Source organism: Manis pentadactyla, chromosome X, assembly GCF_030020395.1.
Source record: "Manis pentadactyla isolate mManPen7 chromosome X, mManPen7.hap1, whole genome shotgun sequence".
In the NCBI taxonomy this organism is placed as follows: Eukaryota; Metazoa; Chordata; class Mammalia; order Pholidota; family Manidae; genus Manis; species Manis pentadactyla.
In genome coordinates, this window is record NC_080038.1 from 44,228,706 (window position 1) to 44,253,220 (window position 24,515).

Sequence of the window (24,515 nt, forward strand, 5' to 3'; positions counted from 1 at the left end):
TCTGCTTTCTTTACTGTGGTTTTATTACCTCTGGTGACAGCTATTCAACCTTAGGAACAGTTCTATCTATAGCAGTCCCTCCAAAATAGACTGTAGAGATGGTTTGTGGGAAGTAAATTCTCTCAGCTTTTGCTTATCTGGAAATTGTCATCCCTCCTTCAAATTCAAATGATAATCTTGCTGGATAAATTAATCTTGGTTCCAGGCCCTTCTGTTTCATGGCATTAAATACATCATGCCACTCCCCTCTGACCTGTAAGGTTCTGCTGAGAAATCTGATGTTAGCCTGATGGGAATTCCTTTGTATGTGATCTTATTTCTGTCTCTGGCTGATTTTAATAGTCTGTCCTTATTCTTGACCTTTTCCATTTTAATTACTGCTTGTCTTGGTGTTGTCTTTCTTGGGTCCATTGTGTTGGGAGATCTGTGGATCTCCATGGCCTGAGATGCTATCTCCTTCCCCAGATTAGGGAAGTTTTCAGCAACTACCTCGTCAAAGACACTTTCTATCCCTTTGTCTCTCTCTTCTTCTTCTGGTATCCCTTTAATGCGAATATTGTTCCATTTGGATGGGTCACACAGTTCTCTCAATATTCTTTCATTCTTAGAGATCCTTTTTTCTCTCTGTGCCTCAGCTTCTTTGTATTCCTCTTCTCTAGTTTCTATTTCATTTATCATCTCCTCCACCATATCCAATCTGCTTTTAATACCCTCCATCGCGCTCTTCAGTGATTGGATCTCCGACCTGAATTCATTCGTGAGTTCTTGGATGTCTTTCCATGCTGCCATTAGCATGTTGATGATTTTTATTTTGAACTCCCTTTCAGGAAGAGTCACGAGGTCCATATCATTTAAATCTTTCTTGGGAGTTGTATTAATAATTTTACTCTGGACCTGGTTTCTTTGGCATTTCATATTTTTATATGGCGCCCTCTAGTTTGCAGAAGCTCTATTGTGGAGCTGCTCAGCCCCTGAAGCAATGTCTAGGGTCGCAGGGGAGCGGTATTTGTGTCTGCGGGGAGGAAAGAACTTTTTCCTGCTTTCTGGCTGCTGTGCCTGTGTCCACTGCCTGAACCAGTGGGCTGAGCACACAGATATAAGCTTTTGTCCCAGAGCAGCCTGATATTGATCCCTGCTTTCCACAAGCGGCCGGAATACCAATCTCCCCAGGAAGTCCACCTGTCCCAGCTTTCTAACCCCATAATCAGAGGAGTATGATGAAAGCACCATGAAATGTAGGTTTGTGCTCCCAGCGCAGATCTCTGGAGCTAGGTATTCAACAGTCCCAAGCCTTCCACTCCCTCCCTGCTCCAGTTCTGTTCCTCCCGCCGGTGTGCTGTGGTGGGGGAAGGGCTCTGGTCCAGCCGAGCTACAGCTTTGGTACATTACCCTGTTCAGTGAGGTCTGATCTTTTCTCCAGGTGTATGGAGTCTGTGCCATCCTCTTTCCTGTTGCTCTCTCAGAATTAGTTGCGCCAACTATATTTTCTAATTGTATCCAGTTTTAGGAGGAAGCCTCTGTCTCCCTCTCACACCGCTATCTTTAATCCTAATCTATGTATGATTTTAATGTTTAAAAATGTTTTAAAAGTTTTTCATCCAGGATATGTTTTTTCTTGGTGAATGTTCCATGGGCACTTTAGAATAATGTGTATTCTGCTGCTGTTTGATGGAGTTTTCTCTAAGTGTGAGTTGGATCCTGTTGGTTGATGTTAATTTCTTCATTATCTTTGCTTATTTTCTGTGTACTAATTCTGTTGCTGAGAGAGAGTACTGAAATTTTCAACTATAATTGTAAATTAGTCCATTTGTCTTTTCAGTTTTGTCATTTTTTGCTTTGCGTATTTTGAAATCTATAATTGGGAACATACACATTTAGGGTTATTATGTTCTCTTTATAGTCTTGTGACTTGCTTTTGTCTCATGTTTCCAATGTTCATGTAATTGCAGACATCTCCAATTAAATCAACATATTTTTGCATGAGTTTTGCTGACTGTATAATATTCTGTTCTTTAACTGTCATTATTTACCCAACCCCCCCATTGGTGGACATTTATGTTATTTCCAACTTTTGCCCTTAGAAAAAACCCTGCAGTGAACATGCATATGCTTGTATTGCTCATAAATTTAGTTTAGTTTTTCTGAAATAGATTGCTAGGAGTAGAAATATTAGATCAAAGCAATGCACATTTAAAATTTCTGTATATACAGGCAACTGCCCTTCTGAAGTTTCATGTCCATTTGTACTTTCACCAGTGCTGAATGAAAGTGATTATTTTCTCATAGTCTTACCAACACAAGGTGTTATATTTTTTGCCATCTGACGTCTGAAAATTTTTTTTTTGAGAGGGCATCTCTCATATTTATTGATCAAATGGTTGTTAACAACAATAAAATTCTATATAGGGGAGTCAATGCTCAATGCACAATCATTAATCCACCCCAAGCCTAATTTTCATCATTCTCCAATCTTCTGAAGCATAACAAACAAGTTCTTACATGGTGAACAAATTCAGAAAATTTTTAATGTCTTATTTCAGGTTGATGTACAGGAGCATTGGCATTTCAAGTAGTCAGGGTCTATCACTTCTTCCCTTTATGGTTTTAAGATTTGTTTCTTGCTTAGAAAATTCTTCTCCAGTCATAATTGTATAAAGATTTCTCTGAATTTTTTTCTAGAACATTTATAGTTTAATGTTCACATCTAAATCTTTATCTAGAATTTATTTTGAATAAAAGTGAATATTTTGGTTTTAGTGTCAGCATCTGTACATCTTCCCCCAATGATTATCCAGTTATTCTAATACTATTTCTTGGTTTTCGTCATCTACTGGTTTGAAATGACATCTGTAATCATATATACTTGGGTTTATTTTTGGTCATTCCAGGTTTGAGTGTAGTTGCCATCTGTTAACATACAAAGAGACTACAGTATTATTCGCTATATTCCCTATGCTGTACTTCCATGTCTGTGACTAATTTCATTTTATAATTTGAGGTTTATACCTCTTTATACCCTTCTTCTATTTCACCCATCCATGTACCCCCCTTTTCTATGGTAACTAGTAGTCCATTCTCTGTGTTCATGAGTCTGTTTCCATTTTTTTTGTTTGTTCATTTGTTTTGTGGACCTAGAGGATACTATGCTAAGTAAAACAGGACATACAAAGACAGATACTATGTGATTTCACTTATACGTGGAAACTTAAAAAATCAAAACAAATGAGTAGTATGCTATTTTATTATGACTTTATAATATGTTTATTGGTTCTTTACTCATCTTTTACAAAATAATAATCATTGTTCTTACACATTAATTCTTCCAGGAGAGCTCTAAAATAACTTTGTCAACTTAAAAAAATAGCCCATTGAGATAGATTCAGAGAGAGTTCACAGATTTCACAATATTGAGCTTTCCAAGCCAGTTATGTCTTGTCTGTTTAGTTACCAAGTCTTTTTTTTAATTTCTATTTATTTTTATTTTTGTAGATAATTATTTTTTATTGAAGGGTAGTTGACACACAGTATTACATTAATTTCAGGTGTACAACACAGTGATTCAACATTTATATACATGATAATTCTAGGTACCAGCTATCACCATACCAAGCTGTTACAATATTTTGACTATATTCGTTATGCTGTACATTACGTCCCGGTTACTTATTTATTTTACAATTGGAAGTGTGCACTTTTTTTTTTGTGAGGGCATCTCTCATATTTATTGATCAAATGGTTGTTAACAACAATACAATTCTGTATAGGGGAGTCAATGCTCAATGCACAATCATTAATCCACCCCAAGCCTAATTTTTGTCAGTCTCCAAACTTCTGAAGCATAACGAACAAGTTCTTACATGGAGAACAAATTCTTATATAGTGAATAAGTTACATGGTGAACAGTACAAGGGCAGTCATCACAGAAACTTTTGGTTTTGCTCATGCATTATGAACTATAAACAGTCAGTTCAAATATGAATACTCATTTGATTTTTATACTTGATTTATATGTGGATACCACATTTCTCTCTTATTATTATTTCTAATAAAATGCTGAAGTGGTAGGTAGATACAAGATAAAGGTAGAAAACATTGTTTAGTGTTGTAAGAGAGCAAATGTAGATGATCAGGTGTGTGCCTGTAGACTATGTGTTAATCCAAGCAAGACAAGGGCAATAAAACATCCACGGATGCAGAAGATTTCTCTCAGAACAGGGGAGGTGAGGTTCTAAGCCTCACCTTTGTTGATCCCCAATTTCTCACCTGATGAACCCCCTGCGACTGTGCCTGTCTTAGGTTGTTCCTCCCTTGAGGAATCTTACCCGTATCTGGCTAAACAGCCATCTTCAGGGGCCATACAGGGAAATGTAAAGTTGGTAAGTGAGAGAGAAGCAATATTGTTTGAAAAGGTTACCTTTTTACTTCTTTGCAGATTTATGCCCTGTGGCTTCTATGCCCAGCATTTGTCTTGAGGTATCTTTACCACTTGGAAGAATTATGATACTCGGTAAATTTGATATGAGGCACGAATTCTATTTAAGGGTTGTAATTAGGAAGGAAGAAGAAAAGCTATAGAAGTAGCAGGCAGAAGGAAACATGGGAAGATTGATTATTTCTTTGACATATCTTCTTGTAGAGTAACTTCAGCATGTATAGGTTTTAAGCTAGTAATTAAATTGCGCACATACATTAACATAATAGGAGTATAGTTACATAACCAAAGCATATCTGTAATTACCAGCCATCTCCAGTGAAACCAAGAAAACCAGTTAGGCACCTTAGTCATTTGTGAAAACTTATCTATGATATGGTGGATATTGTCCAACTGAACTTGAACAGTCTGAGAGAAATCAGACAAATTAAAACAACCCATTCCTGGGGAATGTTCACATCCCTTATGTTCTTTTAACAGTAAATAGTCTGTAGTTGTAAGATTTCGGAGCACTACAATTTGCACTTCTCCTAATTCTTGATTGAGTTCCAACAGTATAGATTCAGTCAAATTTGTTCTTTTACTGTATGCACAGGCCAGCTTAGATATCTCCTTCTTCATTCCCATGGCAAGTCCAGGAACTGGTGGGATGAGTGCATCTACAGCTGTAGCAGTGCGTGGATCTTTGTTGGGGTTTTTGATGATCATCTTCTGGCATGAGTCTTCCAGAGAGTGCTGATGTTGGAAGTTCTTTTTCATATCGTATCTCAGTTCATTTTCGGGGTAGCCCAATTAGGCTTTGATCCTCTGTATAAACACAAACAGACCCTTTGCCTACACTTTCATATGCCCTTTATACTCTTGTGTAGAACTCATTGGAGGTTACCACACAGGAACTGCCCTTTTTTTTTTTTTTTTGGTATCACTAATCTACACTTACATGGCGAATATTATGTTTACTAGGCTCTCCCCTATACCAGGTCCCCCCTATAAACCCCTTTACAGTCACTGTCCATCAGCATAGCAAAATGTTGTAGAATCCCTACTTGCCTTCTCTGTGTTGTACAGCCCTCCCTTTTCTCCTACCCCCCCATGCATGCTAATCTTAATACCCCCCTACTTCTCCCCCCCCTTATCCATCCCTACCCACCCATCCTCCCCAGTCCCTTTCCCTTTGGTACCTGTTAGTCCATTCTTGAGTTCTGCGATTATGCTGCTGTTTTGTTCCTTCAGTTTTTCGTTTGTTCTTATATTCCGCAGATAAGTGAAATCATTTGGTATTTCTCTTTCTCTGCTTGACTTGTTTCACTGAGCATAATACCCTCCAGCTCCATCCATGTTGCTGCAAATGGTTGGATTTGCCCTTTTCTTATGGCTGAGTAGTATTCCATTGTGTGTATGTACCACATCTTCTTTATCCATTCATCTATCGATGGACATTTACGTTGCTTCCAATTCTTGGCTATTGCAAATAGTGCTGCGATAAACATAGGGGTGCACTGATCTTTCTCATACTTGATTGCTGCATTCTTAGGGTAAATTCCTAGGAGTGCAATTCCTGGGTCAAATGGTAAGTCTGTTTTGAGCATTTTGATGTACCTCCATACTGCTTTCCACAATGGTTGAACTAACTTATATTTCCACCAGCAGTGTAGGAGGGTTCCCGTTTCCCACAGCCTTGCCAACATTTGTTGTTGATTGTCTTTTGGATGGCAGCCATCCTTACTGTTGTGAGGTGATACCTCATTGTAGTTTTAATTTGCATTTCTCTGATAATTAGCGATGTGGAGCATCTTTTCATGTGTCTGTTGGCCATCTGTATTTCTTTTTTGGAGAACTGTCTGTTCAGTTCCTCTGCCCATTTTTTAATTGGGTTATTTGTTTTTTGTTTGTTGAGGCGTGTGAGCTCTTTATATATTCTGGACGTCAAGCCTTTATCGGATGTGTCATTTTCAAATATATTCTCCCATACTGTAGGGTTCCTTTTTGTTCTATTGATGGTGTCTTTTGCTGTACAGAAGTTTTTCAGCTTAATATAGTCCCACTTATTCATTTTTGCTGTTGTTTTCCTTGCCCGGGGAGATATGTTCAAGAAGAGGTCACTCATGTTTATGTCTAAAAAGTTTTTGCCTATGTTTTCTTCCAAGAGTTTAATGGTTTTATGACTTACATTCAGGTCTTTGATCCATTTTGAGTTTACTTTTGTATATGGGGTTAGACAATGGTCCAGTTTCATTCTCCTACATGTAGCTGTCCAGTTGTGCCAGCACCATCTTTTTGAAGAGACTGTCATTTCGCCATTGTATGTCCATGGCTCCTTTATCAAATATTAATTGACCATATATGTCTGGGTTAATGTCTGGATTCTCTAGTCTGTTCCATTGGTCTTTGTCTCTGCTCTTGTGCCAGTACCAAATTGTCTTGATTACTATGGCTTTATAGTAGAGCTTGAAGTTGGGGAGTGAGATCCCCCCTACTTTATTCTTCTTTCTCAGGATTTCTTTGGCTATTCGGGGTCTTTGGTGTCTCCATATGAATTTTTGAATTATTTGTTCCAGTTCATTGAAGAATGCTGCTGGTAGTTTCATAGGGATTGCATCAAATCTGTATATTGCTTTGGGCAGGATGGCCATTTTAACGATATTAATTCTTCCTAGCCACGAGCATGGGATGAGTTTCCATCTGTTAGTGTCCCCTTTAATTTCTCTTAAGAGTGACTTGTAGTTTTCAGAGTATAAGTCTTTCACTTCTTTGGTTAGGTTTATTCCTAGGTATTTTATTTTTTTGATGCAATTGTGAATGGAGTTGTTTTCCTGATTTCTCTTTCTGTTGGTTCATTGTTAGTGTATAGGAAAGCCACAGATTTCTGTGTGTTGATTTTGTATCCTGCAACTTTGCTGTATTCCTCTATCAGTTCTAGTAGTTTTGGGGTGGAGTCTTTAGGGTTTTTTATGTACAGTATCATGTCCTCTGCAGATATTGACAGTTTAACTTCTTCTTTACCAATCTGGATTCCTTTTATTTCTTTGTTTTGTCTGATTGCCGTGGCTATGGCCTCCAGTACTATGTTAAATAACAGTGGAGAGAGTGGGCATCCCTGTCTAGTTCCCGATCTCAGAGGAAATGCTTTCAGCTTCTCACTGTTCATTATAATGTTTGTGTTCAATATAATAATGGTGTGCGTTTATCATAGATGGCCTTTATTATGTTGAGGTACTTGCCCTCTATTCCCATTTTGCTGAGAGTTTTTATCATGAATGGATGTTGAACTTTGTCAAATGCTTTCTCAGCATCTATGGGGATGATCATGTGGTTTTTGTCTTTCTTTTTGTTGATGTGGTGGATGATGTTGATGGACTTTCGAATGTTGTGCCATCCTTGCATCCCTGGGATGAATCCCACTTTGTCATGGTGTATGATCCTTTTCATGTATTTTTTAATTCGGATTGCTAATATTTTGTTGAGTATTTTTGCATCTACGTTCATCAGGGATATTGGTCTGTAGTTGTCTATTTTGGTGGGGTCTTTGCCTGGTTTTGGTGTTAGGGTGATGTTAGCTTCATAGAATGAGTTTGGGAGTATCCCCTCCTCCTCTATTTTTTGGAAAACTTTTAGGAGAATGGGTATTATGTCTTCCCTGTATGTCTGATAAAATTCCAAGGTAAATCCATCTGGCCCGGTTGTTTTGTTCTTTGGTAGTTGTTTGATTACCGCTTCAATTTCGTTGCTGGTGTTTGGTCTGTTTAGATTTTCTGTTTCTTTCTGGGTCAATCTTGGATGGTTGTGTTTTTCTAGGAAGTTGTCCATTTCTCCTAGGTTTCCCAGCTTGTTAGCATATAGGTTTTCATAGTATTCTCTAATAATTCTTTGTGTTTCTGTGGGGTCAGTCGTGATTTTTCCTTTCTCGTTTCTGATACTGTTGATTTTTGTTGACTCTCTTTTCTTCTTAATATGTCTGGCTAGAGGCTTATCTATTTTGTTTATTTTCTGGAAGAACCAGCTCTTGCTTTCATTGATTTTTGCTATTGTTTTGTTCTTCTCAATTTTATTTATTTCTTCTCTGATCTTTATTATGTCCCTCCTTCTGCTGACCTTAGGCCTCATCTGTTCTTCTTTTTCCAATTTCGATAATTGTGACTTTAGACCATTCACTTGAGATTGTTCTTATTTTTTTAAATATGCTTGGATTGCTATATACTTTCCTCTTTAGACTGCTTTTGCTGTGTCCCATAGAAGTTGGGGCTTAGTGTTGTTGTTGTCTTTTTTTTTCCATATATTGCTGGATCTCCATTTTGATTTGGTCATTGCTCCATTTATTATTTAGGAGCGTGTTGTTAAGCCTCCATGTGTTTGTGAGCCTCTTTGCTTTCTTTGTACAGTTTATTTCTAGTTTTATGCCTTTGTGGTCTGAAAAGTTGGTTGGTAGGATTTCAATATTTTGGAATTTTCTGAGGCTCTTTTTTAACCTAGTATGTAGTCTATTCTGGAGAATGTTCCATGTGCACTTGAGAAGAATGTATATCCTGTTGCTTTTGGATGTTGAGTTCTATAGATGTTTATTAGGTCCATCTGCTCTACTGTGTTGTTCAGTGCTTCCATGTCCTTACTTATTTTCTGCCCGGTGGATCTATCCTTTGGCGTGAGTGGTGTGTTGAAGTCTCCTTGAATGAATGCATTGCAGTCTATTTCCCCCTTTAGTTCTGTTAGTATTTGTTTCACATATGCTGGTGCTCCTGTGTTGGGTGCATATACATTTAGAATGGTTATATCCTCTTGTTGGACTGAGCCCTTTATCATTATGTAGTGTCCTTCTTTATCTCTTTTTACTTTCTTTGTTTTGAAGTCTATTTTGTCTGATCTTAGTACTGCAACCCCTGCTTTCTTCTCGCTGTTGTTTGCTTGAAATATGTTTTTCCATCCCTTGGCTTTTAGTCTGTACATGTCTTTGGGTTTGAGGTGAGTTTCTTGTAAGCAGCATAAAGATGGGTCTTGCTCTTTTATCCATTCTATTACTCTGTGTCTTTTGATTGGTGCATTCAGCCCATTAACATTTAGGGTAACCTTTGAAAGATATGTACTTATTGCCATTGCAGGCTTTAAATTCGTGGTTACCAAAGGTTCAAGGTTAGCCTCTTTAGTATCTTACTGCCTAACTTAGCTCGCTTATTGAGCTGTTATATACACTGTCTGAAGATTCTTTTCTTCTCTCCCTTCTTATTCCTCCTCCTCAATTCTTCATATGTTGGGTGTTTTGTGCTGTGCTCTTTCTAGGAGTGCTCTCATCTAGAGCAGTCCCTGTAAGATGTCCTATAGAGGTGGTTTGTGGGAAGCAAATTCCCTCAGCTTTTGTTTGTTTGGGAATTGTTTAATCTCCCATCACATTTGAATGATAGTCGTGCTGGATACAGTATCCTTGGTTCAAGGTCCTTCTGTTTCATTGTATCAAATATATCATGCCATTCTCTTCTGGCCTGTAGGGTTTCTGTCGAGAAGTCTGATGTTAGCCTGACGGGTTTTCCTTTATAGGTGACCTTTTTCTCTCTAGCTGCCTTTAAAACTCTTTCCTTGTCCTTGACGTTTTCCATTTTAATTATTATGTGTCTTGGTGTTGTCCTCCTTGGATCCTTTCTGTTGTGGGTTCTGTGTATTTCCGTGGTCTGTTCGATTATTTCCTCCCCCAGTTTGGGGAAGTTTTCAGCAATTAGTTCTTCTAAGATACTTTCCATCTCTTTTCTTATCTCTTCTTCTTCTGGAACCCCTATAATACAGATATTGTTCCTTTTGGATAGGTCACAGAATTCTCTTAATATTGTTTCATTCCTGGAGATCCTTTTGTCTCTCTCTATGTCAGCTTCTATGCGTTCCTGTTCTCTGGTTTCAATTCCATCTATGGCCTCTTGCATCCTATCCATTCTGCTTATAAACCCTTCCAGAGTTCGTTTTATTTCTGTGATCTCCTTTCTGGCATCTGTGATCTCCCTCCTGACTTCATCCCATATCTCTTGCGTATTTCTCTGCATCTCTGGCAGCATGTTTATGATTCTTATTTTGAATTCTTTTTCAGGAAGACTGGTTAGGTCTGTCTCCTTCTCTGGTGTTGTCTCTGTGATCTTTGTCTGCCTGTAGTTTTGCCTTTTCATGGTGATAGGAATAGTTTGTAGAGCTGGGATGAGTGACGCCTGGAAGAACTTCCCTTCTTGTTAGTTTGTGGCTCTCCTCTCCTGGGAGAACAGTGACCTCTAGTGGCTTTTGCTGGGCAACTGCGTGCAGACAGGGCTTTTGCTTCCTGCCCTGCTGCTATGGAGTTTATCTCCGCTATTGCTTTGGGCGTGGCCTGGCTCGGGCTGCTGCTCCTAAATGGTCGAGTCGCATTGAAGGGGGAGCGGCTGGGAATCTATTTATCTCTGTAAGGGGCCTCCCTGCTCCCTAGAGTCCAGGGGGTTAGGGTGCCCAGAGATCCCCGGATTCCCTACCTCTGGATTAAGTGTCCCGCCCTGCCCCTTTAAGACTTCCAAAAAGCATCCGCCAAAACAAAAGAACGACCACAAAAAAAAAAAAAAAAATTTAAATTAAAAAAAAAATTTTTTTATTAAAAAAAAAAAAGGTGGCTGCTCGTTTTTCTTTATTCTCCGGTGCCAGCCTCAGGCATCTGCTCATCGGTCTTGCTGCCCTGTTTCCCTAGTATTGGGGTCCCTATCCCTTTAAGACTTCCAAAAAGCGCTCACCAAAACAAAACAGCAAAAAAAAAAAAAAAAAGTGGTCGCTCGCTTTTCTTATGTCCTCCGGCGCCTGGACTCCGGTGCCCGCTCACTGTTCTTGCTGCCCTGTTTTCCTAGTATCCAGGGCCCCCTGTGCACGCACTGTGTCTGCTCTCTGGCCCGGATGGCTGGAGCTGGGTGTTCGGCAGTCCTGGGCTCCGTCTCCCTCCAACTCTGCCTATTCTTCTCCCGCCGGAAGTTGGGGGGATGGGCGCTCGGCTCCCGCCGGTCTGGGGCTTATATCTTACCCCCTTCGCGAGGCGCTGGGTTCTCTTAGGTGCGGATGTGGTCTGGATATTCTCCTGTGTCCTCTGGTCTTAATTCTAGGAAGGGTTGTCTTTGTTATATTTTCATAGATATATGTGGTTTTGGGAGGAGATTTCTGCTGCTCTACTCACGCCGACATCTTCCACCAATGACTCCCCATCCCTTTCTTATGACATTCCTGTGGAAAATGTAGTAGGCAGAATAAAATATTGACATCCTAATTTCCAGAATCTGTGAATATATTACTTTACATGGGAAAGGAAAATTGAACTATGGAATTAAGATTGTAATCAACTGAATTTAAGTTAGGATGATTATCCTGGATTATCCAAGTGGCCCAATATAATCACAAGGGCTCTTAAATGTGGAAGAGTGATGCAAAGAGTGATGCAGTGAAGAAAGACTCAGCTGGCATTTGCTGGCTTTGTAGATGGAAGGGACCACCAACCAAAGAATGTGGGCAGCTTCTAGAGCCTAGGAAAAGGATTTTCCACTAGAATTTTCAGAAAGAAAAACAGCCCTGCCAACATGTTTTTTAACCCAATGAGTCTCATTTTGGGCTCCTGACCTCCAGATATGTAAGATAATGACTTAATGTTGTTTTAAGCCAGTAGATATGTGGTAATTTATTATAGCAGCAATACAAAACTAATAAGGACAGATTTCTTAGAAGATCCAAGGCCCTGTCCCAGGAACAGTAAGAAAAGCTTCTTGGTATTTCTATTACTCAGAAACTTAACGTGTCTATTGCTGAACCAGTGCATTCAAATTATCTTCTGATAATTATTCACCTATGCAAATATACATCCATTTCTCCATACTGACCTACTTTTTGGTCATCTAGGCTTCAGTCAATAACAGTAACCTTTACAAAAGGAAGCCCAGTGAAGTAAGCGAAGCTTATGGGGAGGTGATTTCTACTCAAGATAAGGCAGAATTTTCTGTTAAAACATTCAAAGAGAGATTGGGCTATATTTGGAGGGTCTATGGCAGGAACTGAAAACCTGTTTGGTAAAGACATTAAAGAGGATTCATGCACGGAAATGTTAAACTATAGATTTTTATTGTTGAACTATAGATTTTTATTGTTCTTGAATCCTAAGAACCTAAGGGGTTGTGAGGAAGAAGCATCACTAAGGATTGGGTAGGAACCCTGTGTACAGTGCAAATTTTGCCTGCACATGGCCTCCAGCTAAAGCTAAAGTGGGCGATGGGGATCCAGCTCATATTCTGTTTGCCAAGGTGTACATTCTGGCTGTGGGGTTTCTAGGCCCTGATGCAGGGACAACTTTTGCTAATTTATATAAAGGTATTACCTACTTGATATGATGTGTGCCTGCAGGGCTGCATTTACCCAAAGAAGGCATCTTTTCTCTAATTTGCACAAAGATGTCACATGGGCCAGCAGTAACTGGGGGACTTGGGCTATACACACTGGTTTCTTGGAGTTGGTGAAGGAAAGACAAGATAAATAAGAGAAAGAAGGGAAGGAGGGTTATACTGCTAATGCTTTAATCTAATTCTGGCTTTTCTAACCCATCAGCTTACTTCCAAATGGTGCTACTGGTACTTGTTCCCAATCCATATATTGTAATAACATATCTAGTTGGGAAGAGAAACTAATGAATGAATAAACTAATAAACAAGTCTCTGTATTTCAGAGTTAAATGAACATGATCTCTTTTGGGAGTTCACTGTATACAGTAGTAGCAAATGAGTAAAAGAAGAATCTAAGTACTGGAGATCAAGAGGAAAGGGTGTGTTCACTCAAGGTGCTCATAGAAAAGGCAGAGCAGCTCTCTCTGCTTTATCAGACTGGTCACCTACCCAGGTTCCTCAAAGGTACAGGAGATATAGCCAGGCACCTAGCAGTTTCCGCATTCATGGTAGTCTCAGCTGGTCAGGTGTGGTAGCTTCACTGTCTTCAATGCTGCATACCAGGTAGTTAGATCTATTTGGATGTGGCTTTGGAGCTGGACAATATGCAGATTTGTGCTCTGTTTGTGTTTTCTTCCAGATGTCCTTTGAGATGAGTCATGAGACCCTGTACTTGGCAGTGAAGCTGGTGGATCATTACCTTATGGAGGTAATATGCAAGAAGGACAAGCTCCAACTCACTGGTTCCACTGCTTTGCTGATTGCAGCAAAATTTGAGGTGAGCTTGAGTCCATAAGACCAGGAAAGAACTAATCAATCAAGTTTCTATCCAAATCATATATATGCTGTATGTATGCATATATGTATATGATATATTATATACATATATGTATGCATAATTACATACATACACAGATAATTTTTCCTACCAATTTTTTTTGTCTGTTACAAGGTAGGAAAGCATGTGTTGGGTGGCAGTGGTGGTGTATTTGTTTCTTGACATCAATAAGGTTCTTCCATTTACTCTTTATGATGTGTGTATATGCCTAGTTAAATGGGTTGTTAATGCTTTCTTCTGGTCCATGATTCTTTGCCCTTCCCCCCAACCTTTTCTTCTTCCACCAACTCCATCTCCATCTAGTGAAGCTTGAACTGCATACACAAGAAAGCATTTCTAAATCTGGGTGCTGGAGACATCAAAAGAAAATGGCCTGGTGTAGATGGTATTAAGTCTAGGTGAAATAGTTACTTTTGAAATAGCAGTGTTGCTACAGAAAACTGGAAAACCTGGACTGGATCACTGACGGAAGAACCAAACAGCTCTCAGAGGTCTTGGAAGGTGAAGGTTTAAATTATGCTGGCGGGCTCAGAGGAGAGTGATCTCCAAAGGTCTGAGCCCCGAGTACAGAAGAGCCATGCCTTTTATACATTTACTACAGAGCCACGGTGGGAGTCAGCACCCAGAAACTGTTTCAGTGGAAGCTATTAGGTCACTACAGGTGTATTCAGGATGCTAGTTATATTTTAATCAATTTCTGTAAAGGTTACCCAGATACTGTATTATAAAGTAATGAGCTTCCATGACTATGATTAACAAGCTGTTACATACCACTGAGTCCTGGGGTGGGATGGCGGGGGATACATCGTTACATTGTTTCAATCTAAAGCACCCAAGCACCTTGTGATTCCTTCAAATTCTGGAAGCCTTAACAGAAACTGTGTTTCCTTGACTTTTTAGCTTTTCTGGCTTCCTACCAAACCCGGAGGGGGGGAGGGATTTGAGAACTTTCTGTATATTTCCTCATCAGTATAAAAGCAAGAAGTTGGCCTTCCCTTCACAACCGTAATCCATCTAACTAACAGTTTCTCTTATTTTTCTTCTCTTTTGGATGCTAAATAATCTTGTCCAGCTCTCATTTTTTTTGTTGTTGTTGTTCAGATAGGCTAGTTGTATGAAACCTTAGGGTTTAGGAGCAGAGAGATAGCAACTTTTACTGAGTTCAAATAACTTTACAACTGTGGGTTTGTTTTTGTGCTCCCTTGACGGTTCCTCTCCAGCTCTGTTTCTAACTAGCTCCCTGCCTCTCTTCCTCCTTTGTTCCTGCCTTCATTCACTTACCCTCTACTTCAGGCCATATGTCCATCCCTAACCCCAAACTTCCTTCCTTTGCTCCTTGCCTCCCTCTCTACCTCCCTCTCTTGAAGTTCTTGCCTTCTCCTCACTTCCGCCTTCACTTCACTTCCACCCTCACTTCACTTCTGCCCTTGCTTCACTTCCACCCTTGCTCCATAGCTCCTTTCCTCCTTCCAGCCTTCTCTAAATTCTTCCCTCCATTGCTCCCTTGATCCTTTCACCCCTGCTTTGTGCACTCACTCACTCTATACTGGGCTCCATCTTTAGCTCACTCCCTCCCTTCACCTGGGCCCTTGGTCCATCTGCTGCTCCATCCCTCTCTCTCTCTCTCGCTGCTTCCTTTTGTCCCTCCCTTTCTCCTACCCTTGTTCCATCCCTTACTCCTTCTGTGCCTCCCTCCTTGCTACCTTCTTCTCTTCTCACACCCTCCTTCCCTCTGTCTTATTCCATTCCCCTCTCTATCTTCCCACCTTTTCTCCTTTTCTTCCCTTTACCTTGCTTACTCTCTTCTTTCTTCCTTTGCTAAATCTCTCCCCTCCACCCCTCTGACCCATCTTCTCCCTCTCTCTCTTGTTCCTCCCGCCCTCCCCCTTGCTTCTCTCATACCTCACTCCCTCCTTTGCTTATCCCTTCCCTCCCTCCCTCTCCCCATTTTCTGACTATTCCTTCTCTCCCCTCCTCATTTGCTCTTCTCCTTCCTACCTCCCCCTCCTTGCTTCATGGCACCCTAGTACCATGACTCCCTTCCACCCTGGCTCCCTCTACCCTCCTTCCTTTCCTTGTTCCCTTATTTTCTTCTCCCTTCCTTCTTGCTCTCTCCTTGTTTCCCTCTCTGGCTTCCTTCCTTCCTTCCTTATTCAGTGGTACCCTTGCTCCCCATCACTACATGCTCTGTCTCTCACTGACTCTCTCCCACCCATTCTCTCTTTCATCATCCTCCTTCCCTCCCTCTCTTTCTCTCCCTGGTTCTTTCCCTCCTTCCTATCGCTTTCATTTCCTCTCTCTTTCCCACCCTTTTCTTCCTTCCTCCTTCCCTCTCTTGCACCCTAGACTTCTCCTTTCCTTTTATTCTCTTTCACTGCCTCATCCTTCACTCTCTCCCTTGTTCCATTCCTTGCTGCTTCCCTCTCTGGCCCATTTCATTCCCTGCTTACTTGCTCCCTGGTTCATTCCCTTGCTTCCTCCACCTTTACCCTCTTTTCTTCCCTCCTTTCCTTCCTCCTCCCTCCCTCCACCTAGGGCCATCCTTGTGGCTTGAACACACACTCCATACCTCAGCCTTAAAGGGGTTAGAAAAGAAGCGGGGGATCCCTGGCCAACAGAGAGCAGGAAGGAGGAGGAGAATGTGAGGGGCACTTTTTTTTTCCAGTTCTGTTCCCAAACCTTTTTTTTTTGGTATCATTAATCTACGATTATATGAGGAACATTATGTTTACTAGACTCCCCCCATCACCAAGTTCCCCCCCACAAACCCCATTACAGTCACTGTCCATCAGCGTAGTAAGATGCTATAGAGTCACTACTTGTCTTCTCTGTGTGGTACCGCCCTCCCCGTGCTCCCCCCACATTATGTCTGCTAATAGTAATGCACCCACTCTTTTTTCCCCCTTATCCCTCCCACCCATCCTCCCTAGTCCCTTTCCCTTTGGTAACTGTTAGTCCATTCTTGAGTTCTGTGAGTCTGCTGCTGTTTTGTTCCTTCAGTTTCTTTCTTTGTTCTTATACTCCACAGATGAGTGAAATCATTTGGTACTTGTCTGTTTCCACCTGGCTTATTTCACTGAGCATAATACCCTCTAGCTCCATCCATGTTGTTGCAACTGATAGGAATTCTTCTTATGGCTGAATAATATTCCATTGTGTATATGTACCACATCTTCTTTATCCATTCATCTACTGATGGACACTTAGGTTGCTGCCATTTCTTGGCTATTGTAAATAGTGCTGTGATAAACACAGGGGTGCATGTCTTTTTGAATCTGAGATCTTGTTTTCTTTGGATCAATGCCTAGGAGTGGAATTCTTGGGTTAAATGGGATTTCTATTTTGAGTTTTTTGAGGAACCTCCATACTGCTTTCCACAATGGTTGAACTAATTTACATTCCCACCAGCAGTGTAGGAGGGTTCCCCTTTCTCCACAACCTCACCAACATTTGTTGTTGTTTGTCTTTTGCATGGTAGCAATCCTAACTGGTGTGAGGTGATATCTCATTGTGGTTTTGATTTGCATTTCTCTGATGATTAGCGACATGGAGCATCTTTTCATGTGTCTGTTGGCCATCTGAGTTTCTTCTTTGGAGAAGTGTCTGTTCAGATCCTCTGACCATTTTTTAATTGGCTTATTTTTTTCTTTGTTTGTTGAGGTGCATGAGCTCTTCATATATTTTGGATGTCAACCCTTTATCGGGTCTGTCATTTATGAATATATTCTCCCATACTGTAGGATGCCTTTTTGCTCTACTGGTAGTGTCCTTTGCTGTACAGAAGCTTTTCAGCTTGATATAGTCCCACTTGTTCATTTTTGCTTTTTTTCCCCTTGCCCAGGGAGATATGTTCATGAAAAAGTCACTCATGTTTATGTCCAAGAGATTTTTGCCTATGTTTTTTTCTAAGAGTTTTATGGTTTCATGACTTACATTCAGGTCTTTGATCCATTTCGAATTTACTTTCGTGTATGGGGTTAGACAATGATCCAGTTTCATTCTCTTACATGTAGCTGTCCAGTTTTGCCAACACCAGCTGTTGAAGAGGCTGTCATTCCCCCATTTATGTCCATGGCTCCTTTATCATATATTAATTGACCATATATGTTTGGGTTAATATCTGGAGTCCCTATTCTGTTCCACTTGTCTGTGGGTCTGTTCTTGTGCCAGTACCAAATTGTCTTGTTTACTGTGGCTTTGTAGTAGAGCTTGAAGTTGGGAAGTGAGATCCCCCCTGCTTTATTCTTCCTTCTCAGGATTGCTTTGGCTATTCAGGGTCTTTTGTGATTCTATATGAATTTTAGAACTATTTGTTCCAGTTCATTGAAGAATGCTGTTGGTATTTTGATAGGGATTGCACTGAATCTGTAGATTGCTTTAGGCTGGATGGCCATTTTGACAATATTAATTCTTCCTAGCCAAGAGTATGGGATGAGTTTCCATTTGTTAGTGTCTCCTTAATTTCTCTTAAGAGTGTCTTGTAGTTTTTAGGGTATAGGTCTTTCACTTCCTTTGTTAGGTTTATTCCTAGGTATTTTATTCTTTTTGATGCAATCGTGAATGGAATTGTTTTCCTGTGAGAAGCACTTTTAAGTAAATCTTGGATCCAGGAGCCCCCTTCCTAGTTGCTAGGAAAAAGGGCATCCACTATGTTTTTTGGAGAAGGGGTATCTTCCCTTCACAGGATTGAGAAGTACAGAAAGCCTTTTGCAAAGAGGAGGTATCGACATGGTATGACTAAAGAAGAAACCAATGAGCCACTGATGAGTAGAGCAATGCAAGGGAGGGTTTCTTGCCCTGGTACTGACACTAGGTTGTTGTGTGAACTTGAGCAAGTTACTTTCTCTTTCTGGATCTCAGTTTCCTTGTCTGAAAAACCAGAGGGATCCAGTCTGTAATCTTACTATAAAGGGACAGAAAGATTTGGGTGTAAGGCTGGTGTGGGCAGTTAGATGCAGCTAGAGAAAAAATTCAGGGGTCTTCCTGCTTCCTACTCATTTCCTCCAAACCAAGGTTCAACCAGCAGAAGGGGGCACATGGGAAAGTACTCCTGAATAGGGGTTCTTCTCATCCTTGGCTTGGCCTAGATCTTCATACTCTAGCTCCCATGCTCATCTTCCCATTCCCTGCAGTTCTCGGTCTTTGCTGAAGCTCCTCTGTGCCTGTCTGCTGATTTCTCACTGTCTGTTACTCCAATGGCCTTATTCATTCCTTAGTCTAGAACGTGGGATTATTTTTCATCTCTAGTGCTCCTTTCCATGGTCTCCTTTCCCATTCCTGGCTCTCCCTTCCCATTCCTGGCTCTCACTCATTAGAAAAGAGATCACTGCTTTCCTGTGCCATATTATGGCTGCTTCCAACACTGTAAGACTCCATCCCAAGAGGCCTTATCCTTTATCCAATGGTGCAGTTTTTGGGCAGATATGACCTGACTCTGATTTTGGTTTTTAGATGGGCCACTCATATCACCCAGAAGCTGGCTCTTAGAGCTACCCTGAAGATTAATGCCAGGAAATGATTTTGTGTCTTATTCTTCACACTTCTCTCCCTCTACCTTTCATCTCTAAGCAGAGTGGAGTGGGTTGACTCTGTGTGGTTGTGACTACCTCTCTTTTCCACCCATAGGAGACCAGCCCACCTTGTGTGGATGACTTTCTGTACATCTGTGATGGTATTTATCAGCGAGATGAGATGCTTGCCATGGAAATCAGCATCCTACAAACCCTCAAATTTGATATCAACATTCCCATCGCCTATCATTTTCTGCGCAGATATGCTAGGGTAAGAGCAAAGAGGCACATCTTCATTCTTCCACTGCTGGGTCAGTCCCCTCCATACCCAGAGTGGCTGCCTGAGTGGTAGGAAAAGAGAAAGGAATAACTGGGGGCAGGGAAATTTCTTCTTCAAGCCACTCTCATAGATTGGCAATCTTTACGAAGTATGGGGGGGAGAAAATTTCAGATTTCTACTGTGTGCCTATAAAATTGTGAGGTGAGGGCAGAGTTGGAGGCTGGGAGAAGATTCTTTGATCAGCAAGAGATACCTGAGAAGTTTTGGGGAGTTGCTGATAAAGTTCTCTTTCACCTGAGTATTGGTTACAGGGAGGTCACTTTATTATACAAATATATGTTGTGTACTTTTTTCTATGTGTGCTGTAGGTTATAATTTTTTTAAAAAAAGAGTCAAACAAGAAAAAGAAAGTCATTCTTTTGGATATGAAGCACCTCCTAGGGTGGAACCAGGTGCAGAGTTATAGTTGGAGGGCTTTGTACAAAAAGGAGAGGTGGGAGTGTACCACAAGCACACTTGATAATTTGGTTAAAAACCCTAAAGGGGGTAAGTACTGTTACCAGTTTCAGAATACTCCCCTTAAGATTCTGTGCTTTTGGGGTTAAGGTCCTCAGTATGAGTCATGATGGCAAGAGAGGTATATTGTTCAGACAAGGATCCCTTTAGGCCTGATATGGGATAACCAGAGAGAGTGGTTGTGGAAGGTCTCTGCTTGGTGCTGGTTTTCTGAATTGATTACTGAGTCAGTCTTCTTGCCGCCTTTAGTGTATCTGTGCCAGCATGAAGACATTGACCTTGTCCCGCTTCATCTGTGAGATGACTCTGCAGGAATACGACTATATCCAGGAGAAGGCTTCCAAGCTAGCTGCTGGCTCCTTCCTCCTGGCCCTCTACATGAAGAAGCTAAAACACTTGGTAAGCATTTCCTAGGGTCAAGAGGTAGGGATTTAAAACCACGGTGTCAGCTTAAGGGGAAGGTTTAAATTAGGGCTGTGGGAAACTTGGTGACAAAACTGCCGTGTACCTACAGTTATGAATTCTTTGACATTTCAACATCTTAGAGGCTTGGCTCCCTAAAGGGTTTCTACAGGAATGGTTTTGAAGTATTTTATTTCATTTTTCTTATCGTAGTACCCTTTGTGGCAAAGAAAGCTTATGTGAAAGCCCAATATTGCAGCAATAACAATAAAAACAAAAACAAAAAAGAAACAAAAAACTACTATGAAGTTATTCTGGTTGCATCAGGATGTTGGTTGGGCCCACACTTCTTACCTGACCCCATTCTACCCCTGGCCCTTGTAGGCCCCTTAGCAAGGTTATCCTTTGAGGGAGTTTGTTGGAACAGGGTTTGAAAAGCACTGACCCAGAGAACAGAGAATTTAAAGAACTGTCCTTGTTTATGATAGGGGACCCAGAGGTATACTATAGTGCTCTTCTCTGAAGTAGAAGGCCCCCAAAACTGCCTTCCCAAATACAAATAAAACATATTTGATGCTTTCTCAATTTTATTGTGCATAAAAGCAACTCAGAAGAACTCTTAATTTTTACTAATGTGTAACATGCAGTCTAAGTAGAATGAGTATGCTTGCAAATGAGCATCCTCTTCCCAACCACTCCTAAGCTCCTTCCCAACCTCTCCTAAGCCTCTCTGACCTAGAAATCCTAGAGCCACTACTGATGGGAGAACCTCTGTGTGCTGAGAAAGAACCCTATAAACAGTTCTGTGAACTTGGACAAGTCATACTGAAATTTCCTGGGACAGAGAAAGCATTCAGTAAATGGCAGTAATGATGAAAAAGAATAAATAACAATGGCTAGTATTTATTGTGTTTAGGCAGTGATCTAAACACTTAGGGTATTAACTCATTTAATCTTCATAACAACCTTAGAAGATCAGTACTATTTTTCCTATTTTACGGATAAGAAATAACTTCATGAAAGCTGTACAGCCATAGTCCTGGAGGCCTCATGGTGAGCCAGGATTTAACCCTTGAATCCTGGGGAAGTCTGGTAGGACAGTTGAAGGGCTCAGGGCAGCAAACTGCTTGGAACCAGTATATAAATATTTCAGTGTTTTAACATTTGGTGTGGCTATGCCAGCGAGTACCAGCTAAATGTCAGCCCTGATCTGAACCCAGATAGTCTGGCTCCACAGTTCTCTTATGCTATATATACTTCTGCTATGGATAAAAATACTTCACAGAGGAGGTGACTTTTGAGTTGGGTCTTGAAAGATGAGTAGGAACTAGTGAGGAGATATTCTAGGTACAGAGAATAATAATTAAAAAGACATAAAGGCAATAAGAAAAGAGTTTGATGTATTTGGGGCAGAAGACAGTTCCTATAGATGAAACAGAGAATATATTAATAGAGAATGGTAAAAGATCAGACCAGAATGGTATGGTGTGGCCAGATCGTGAAAGACCTTTTATGCCATGCTGACTGACCTACTTTATACTAAGGCATTGCAAGTACTTTTAGGCAGGCAAGTGACATAGTCCTGTTTATATGTTTTAGAAACAGTACTTGTTTGGCAGTATAGAAGATGTATCAGAGGAGGGAGTATAAAAGTGGGAACACCAGCGAGTAGGCTTTCATAATAGTGTAGCATTGGAGCCTGAACCTAAGCAGTGACAATGAGCCATTAATCTTATTTAATATACCCAATATAATGTGTTAACCCATGTGTCACTGCCTTGTTCAACATGCCAATGACTGCCCTTTGCTTGGGGCATTGGTGTCCAACAGTATTCAGTAAAGCCCTGGGATTCCTGTAGAAGTGTCTCAGGGACCATATAAAAGGGATTCAAATTGATGAGCTTAGCTCCCATCCCCAATTCCAGGTAAGATATCTGGGCTTCCAGGTAAGATATTTGAAAAAAAGTTGAGAAAAAATAATTGAAGACATTTTTAGAAAACCACTGCCTTATAGAATAAATCATTTCTCTACCCGTGGAGATCCCACTTGACTTTTGACATCTATTGCAGATGTGCCCAGCTCTATGAAGCTTTCTGTGACTCTCTCAGCCAAAGATTATGGCTCCTGATTCTTTCTCCTTTCATCATTACACTTCCCATGTATTTTTTAATTCTCTGTTTGCATGTGTATCGCTCCCAGTAGACTACAGACTCCACAAGGGCAGCAGCTTAATCATCATAGTATTCCTAGCATCCTACACAAGGCTTAGTAAAATTAATTCTAGCTAGCATTGTTTGGGCACTTATTATGTGCTAGACTTTTCCATGTGCTTTGTATATATTAACTCATTTAACCCTGTGATGTAATTACTATAATGATCCCCATTTGGCAGAGTGGGAAACTGAGGAACCAAGGGTTAGATAACTGGCTCAAGTCCATGCTGTTAGTAGAGCTGGAATTTGAACCCAAGCAGTTTGCCTTTGGAACCTTTGCTCTTAAACGCTCCCCTATATTGCTTCTGCCACTTAACAGACATCCTTAAAGTTGAATGAGAAAATTAATGCAAAGAATGATAGCTGTTAGAGCCAGAGTGGAGGAATGGCCTTAGGTTCCTGTTGGCCATTAGTTGGAACCTCAAGTTTGTTCTAAGGTTTGTCTAGCCTTTGGCTCTTTATCTGACAGTGAGTAAATTACAAAGCTGGTTGCTCCCTTAGATTCTTTGGTGGGTGGATTTCAGTTTACATGAATTCCTACAGCCAGGGCTAATGCCCAACTGATATATATGGATATAGCCATACCACTAGTTTGAGGCTGGAATCTATTCTTCTAGGTAGTACCCTATAATTATTGGTCAGTGTCTGTGCCATATGAGTCTTTGAAATGTTTTGCTGTCTTCCCTGCCTATACCATGGATAGGAAGTTTGAACTTGGGGTAGTAGAGGCAGAGGAAGGGCCTGCTTCCTGTTTTAAAAGTTACTGCTCATGCTGTTTCTTCCAGGCTCCTACTCTGGAGTATTATAGTGGCTACAAAATCTCTGATCTCCACCCCTTGGTTAAGCAGCTGAACATCCTCTTGACTTTGCGGCATCATTGCTGTACACTCAAGACTGTGCTTTCCAAGTATTCTAACCAGTAAGTAGCAACCTCCAGTTGAGGTTGGGTTTGTGCCCAATCATGGGGAGGCCCAGACTAGCCTCACTTATGGGACAAGATTCAATTACTTTTCACCTTACTTTCTTCTCTGGGGTTAAGCCTAGATGGGGAACCAAGTGCCTTATGTTCTACTTATTCCAGGGAACCTGCTTGCTTTGGCCTATTTTGCACTGAGAAGACCCCTCTTCCTTTTGCAGGATCTTTTTTGAAGTCACCAAAATCCCCCCCTTGGACGTGTTGAAGCTGGAAAAGATTTGAAACTACTACTACTACTTCTGAGGCTGAGGACGTGGTACTCTGGGAGCAGCCACCAGGGCCAGGCAGGCATCTAAACAGGCTCTATTTATTCTGTCCTTGAATTTGTCTTTTGGTTACTTTTCTTCAGTTTTACTCTTTGTCTTTTTCCAAACTGATAATGTTATAAAATGTTTAAGTTTCTTATGAAAGAGAAATTATTATAGTATTTGTTTAAATATTTAATAAAAAATAATGTTTGTTGTTCAAATGGCTCACCTCCCTCTTATTTTTAAGAGCCCTATGCATTACCCAAGGACATTTTTTTTTCCTGCATAGTAAAGGCTGTGCCTCCAGGCCTAGCTTTTTCAATTTCCTTCTCTGCTTAGAGGCTTTCTCTTCATTGGAAGAGGGATTGAGCTAGGTCTCAATTGATAGGTGAGTCTGTAGAATGAGGATCCTTTCAGGGGGTGGGGTGTGTGCCCAGTATGTGAAGAGAGACCTCTACCCAACAGACAGGTCTTAGTGTTCAGATCTGGGAATGTGGGCCAATACCCTTTGGTCCTCATCTCAGGTTGCTTGCTTTCTTTGCTTCTTCCTAGATGAAAAAAAGTTGGGGATCAGAATTTTAAACCAAATATAACCCTACTTTCCTAGGTGGCTTTCTAGAGTCTAAATTTGAGAAAAACTGCTTGATGTGCTTGGCTGAACTCTCTTCTGGCCCTTCTGTCAAGAGGAGAAATTTCC

General features: G+C 40.8%; 1 protein-coding gene across 1 annotated transcript in view; it reads left to right on the plus strand.

Annotated features, from left to right (window-relative positions):
- Nucleotides 1–24,037, plus strand: part of CCNB3 (cyclin B3) — a 106,958-nt gene extending 82,921 nt beyond the window's left edge. The window contains exons 8-12 of the mRNA XM_036928901.2: nucleotides 13,475–13,612; nucleotides 19,298–19,453; nucleotides 20,228–20,377; nucleotides 23,380–23,513; nucleotides 23,732–24,037. Of these exons, the coding sequence (XP_036784796.2) occupies nucleotides 13,475–13,612; nucleotides 19,298–19,453; nucleotides 20,228–20,377; nucleotides 23,380–23,513; nucleotides 23,732–23,792 (639 nt within the window). The 3' untranslated portion in view covers nucleotides 23,793–24,037. The remainder of the gene's footprint in view (nucleotides 1–13,474; nucleotides 13,613–19,297; nucleotides 19,454–20,227; nucleotides 20,378–23,379; nucleotides 23,514–23,731) is intronic.
- Nucleotides 24,038–24,515: the final 478 nt, after the last annotated feature.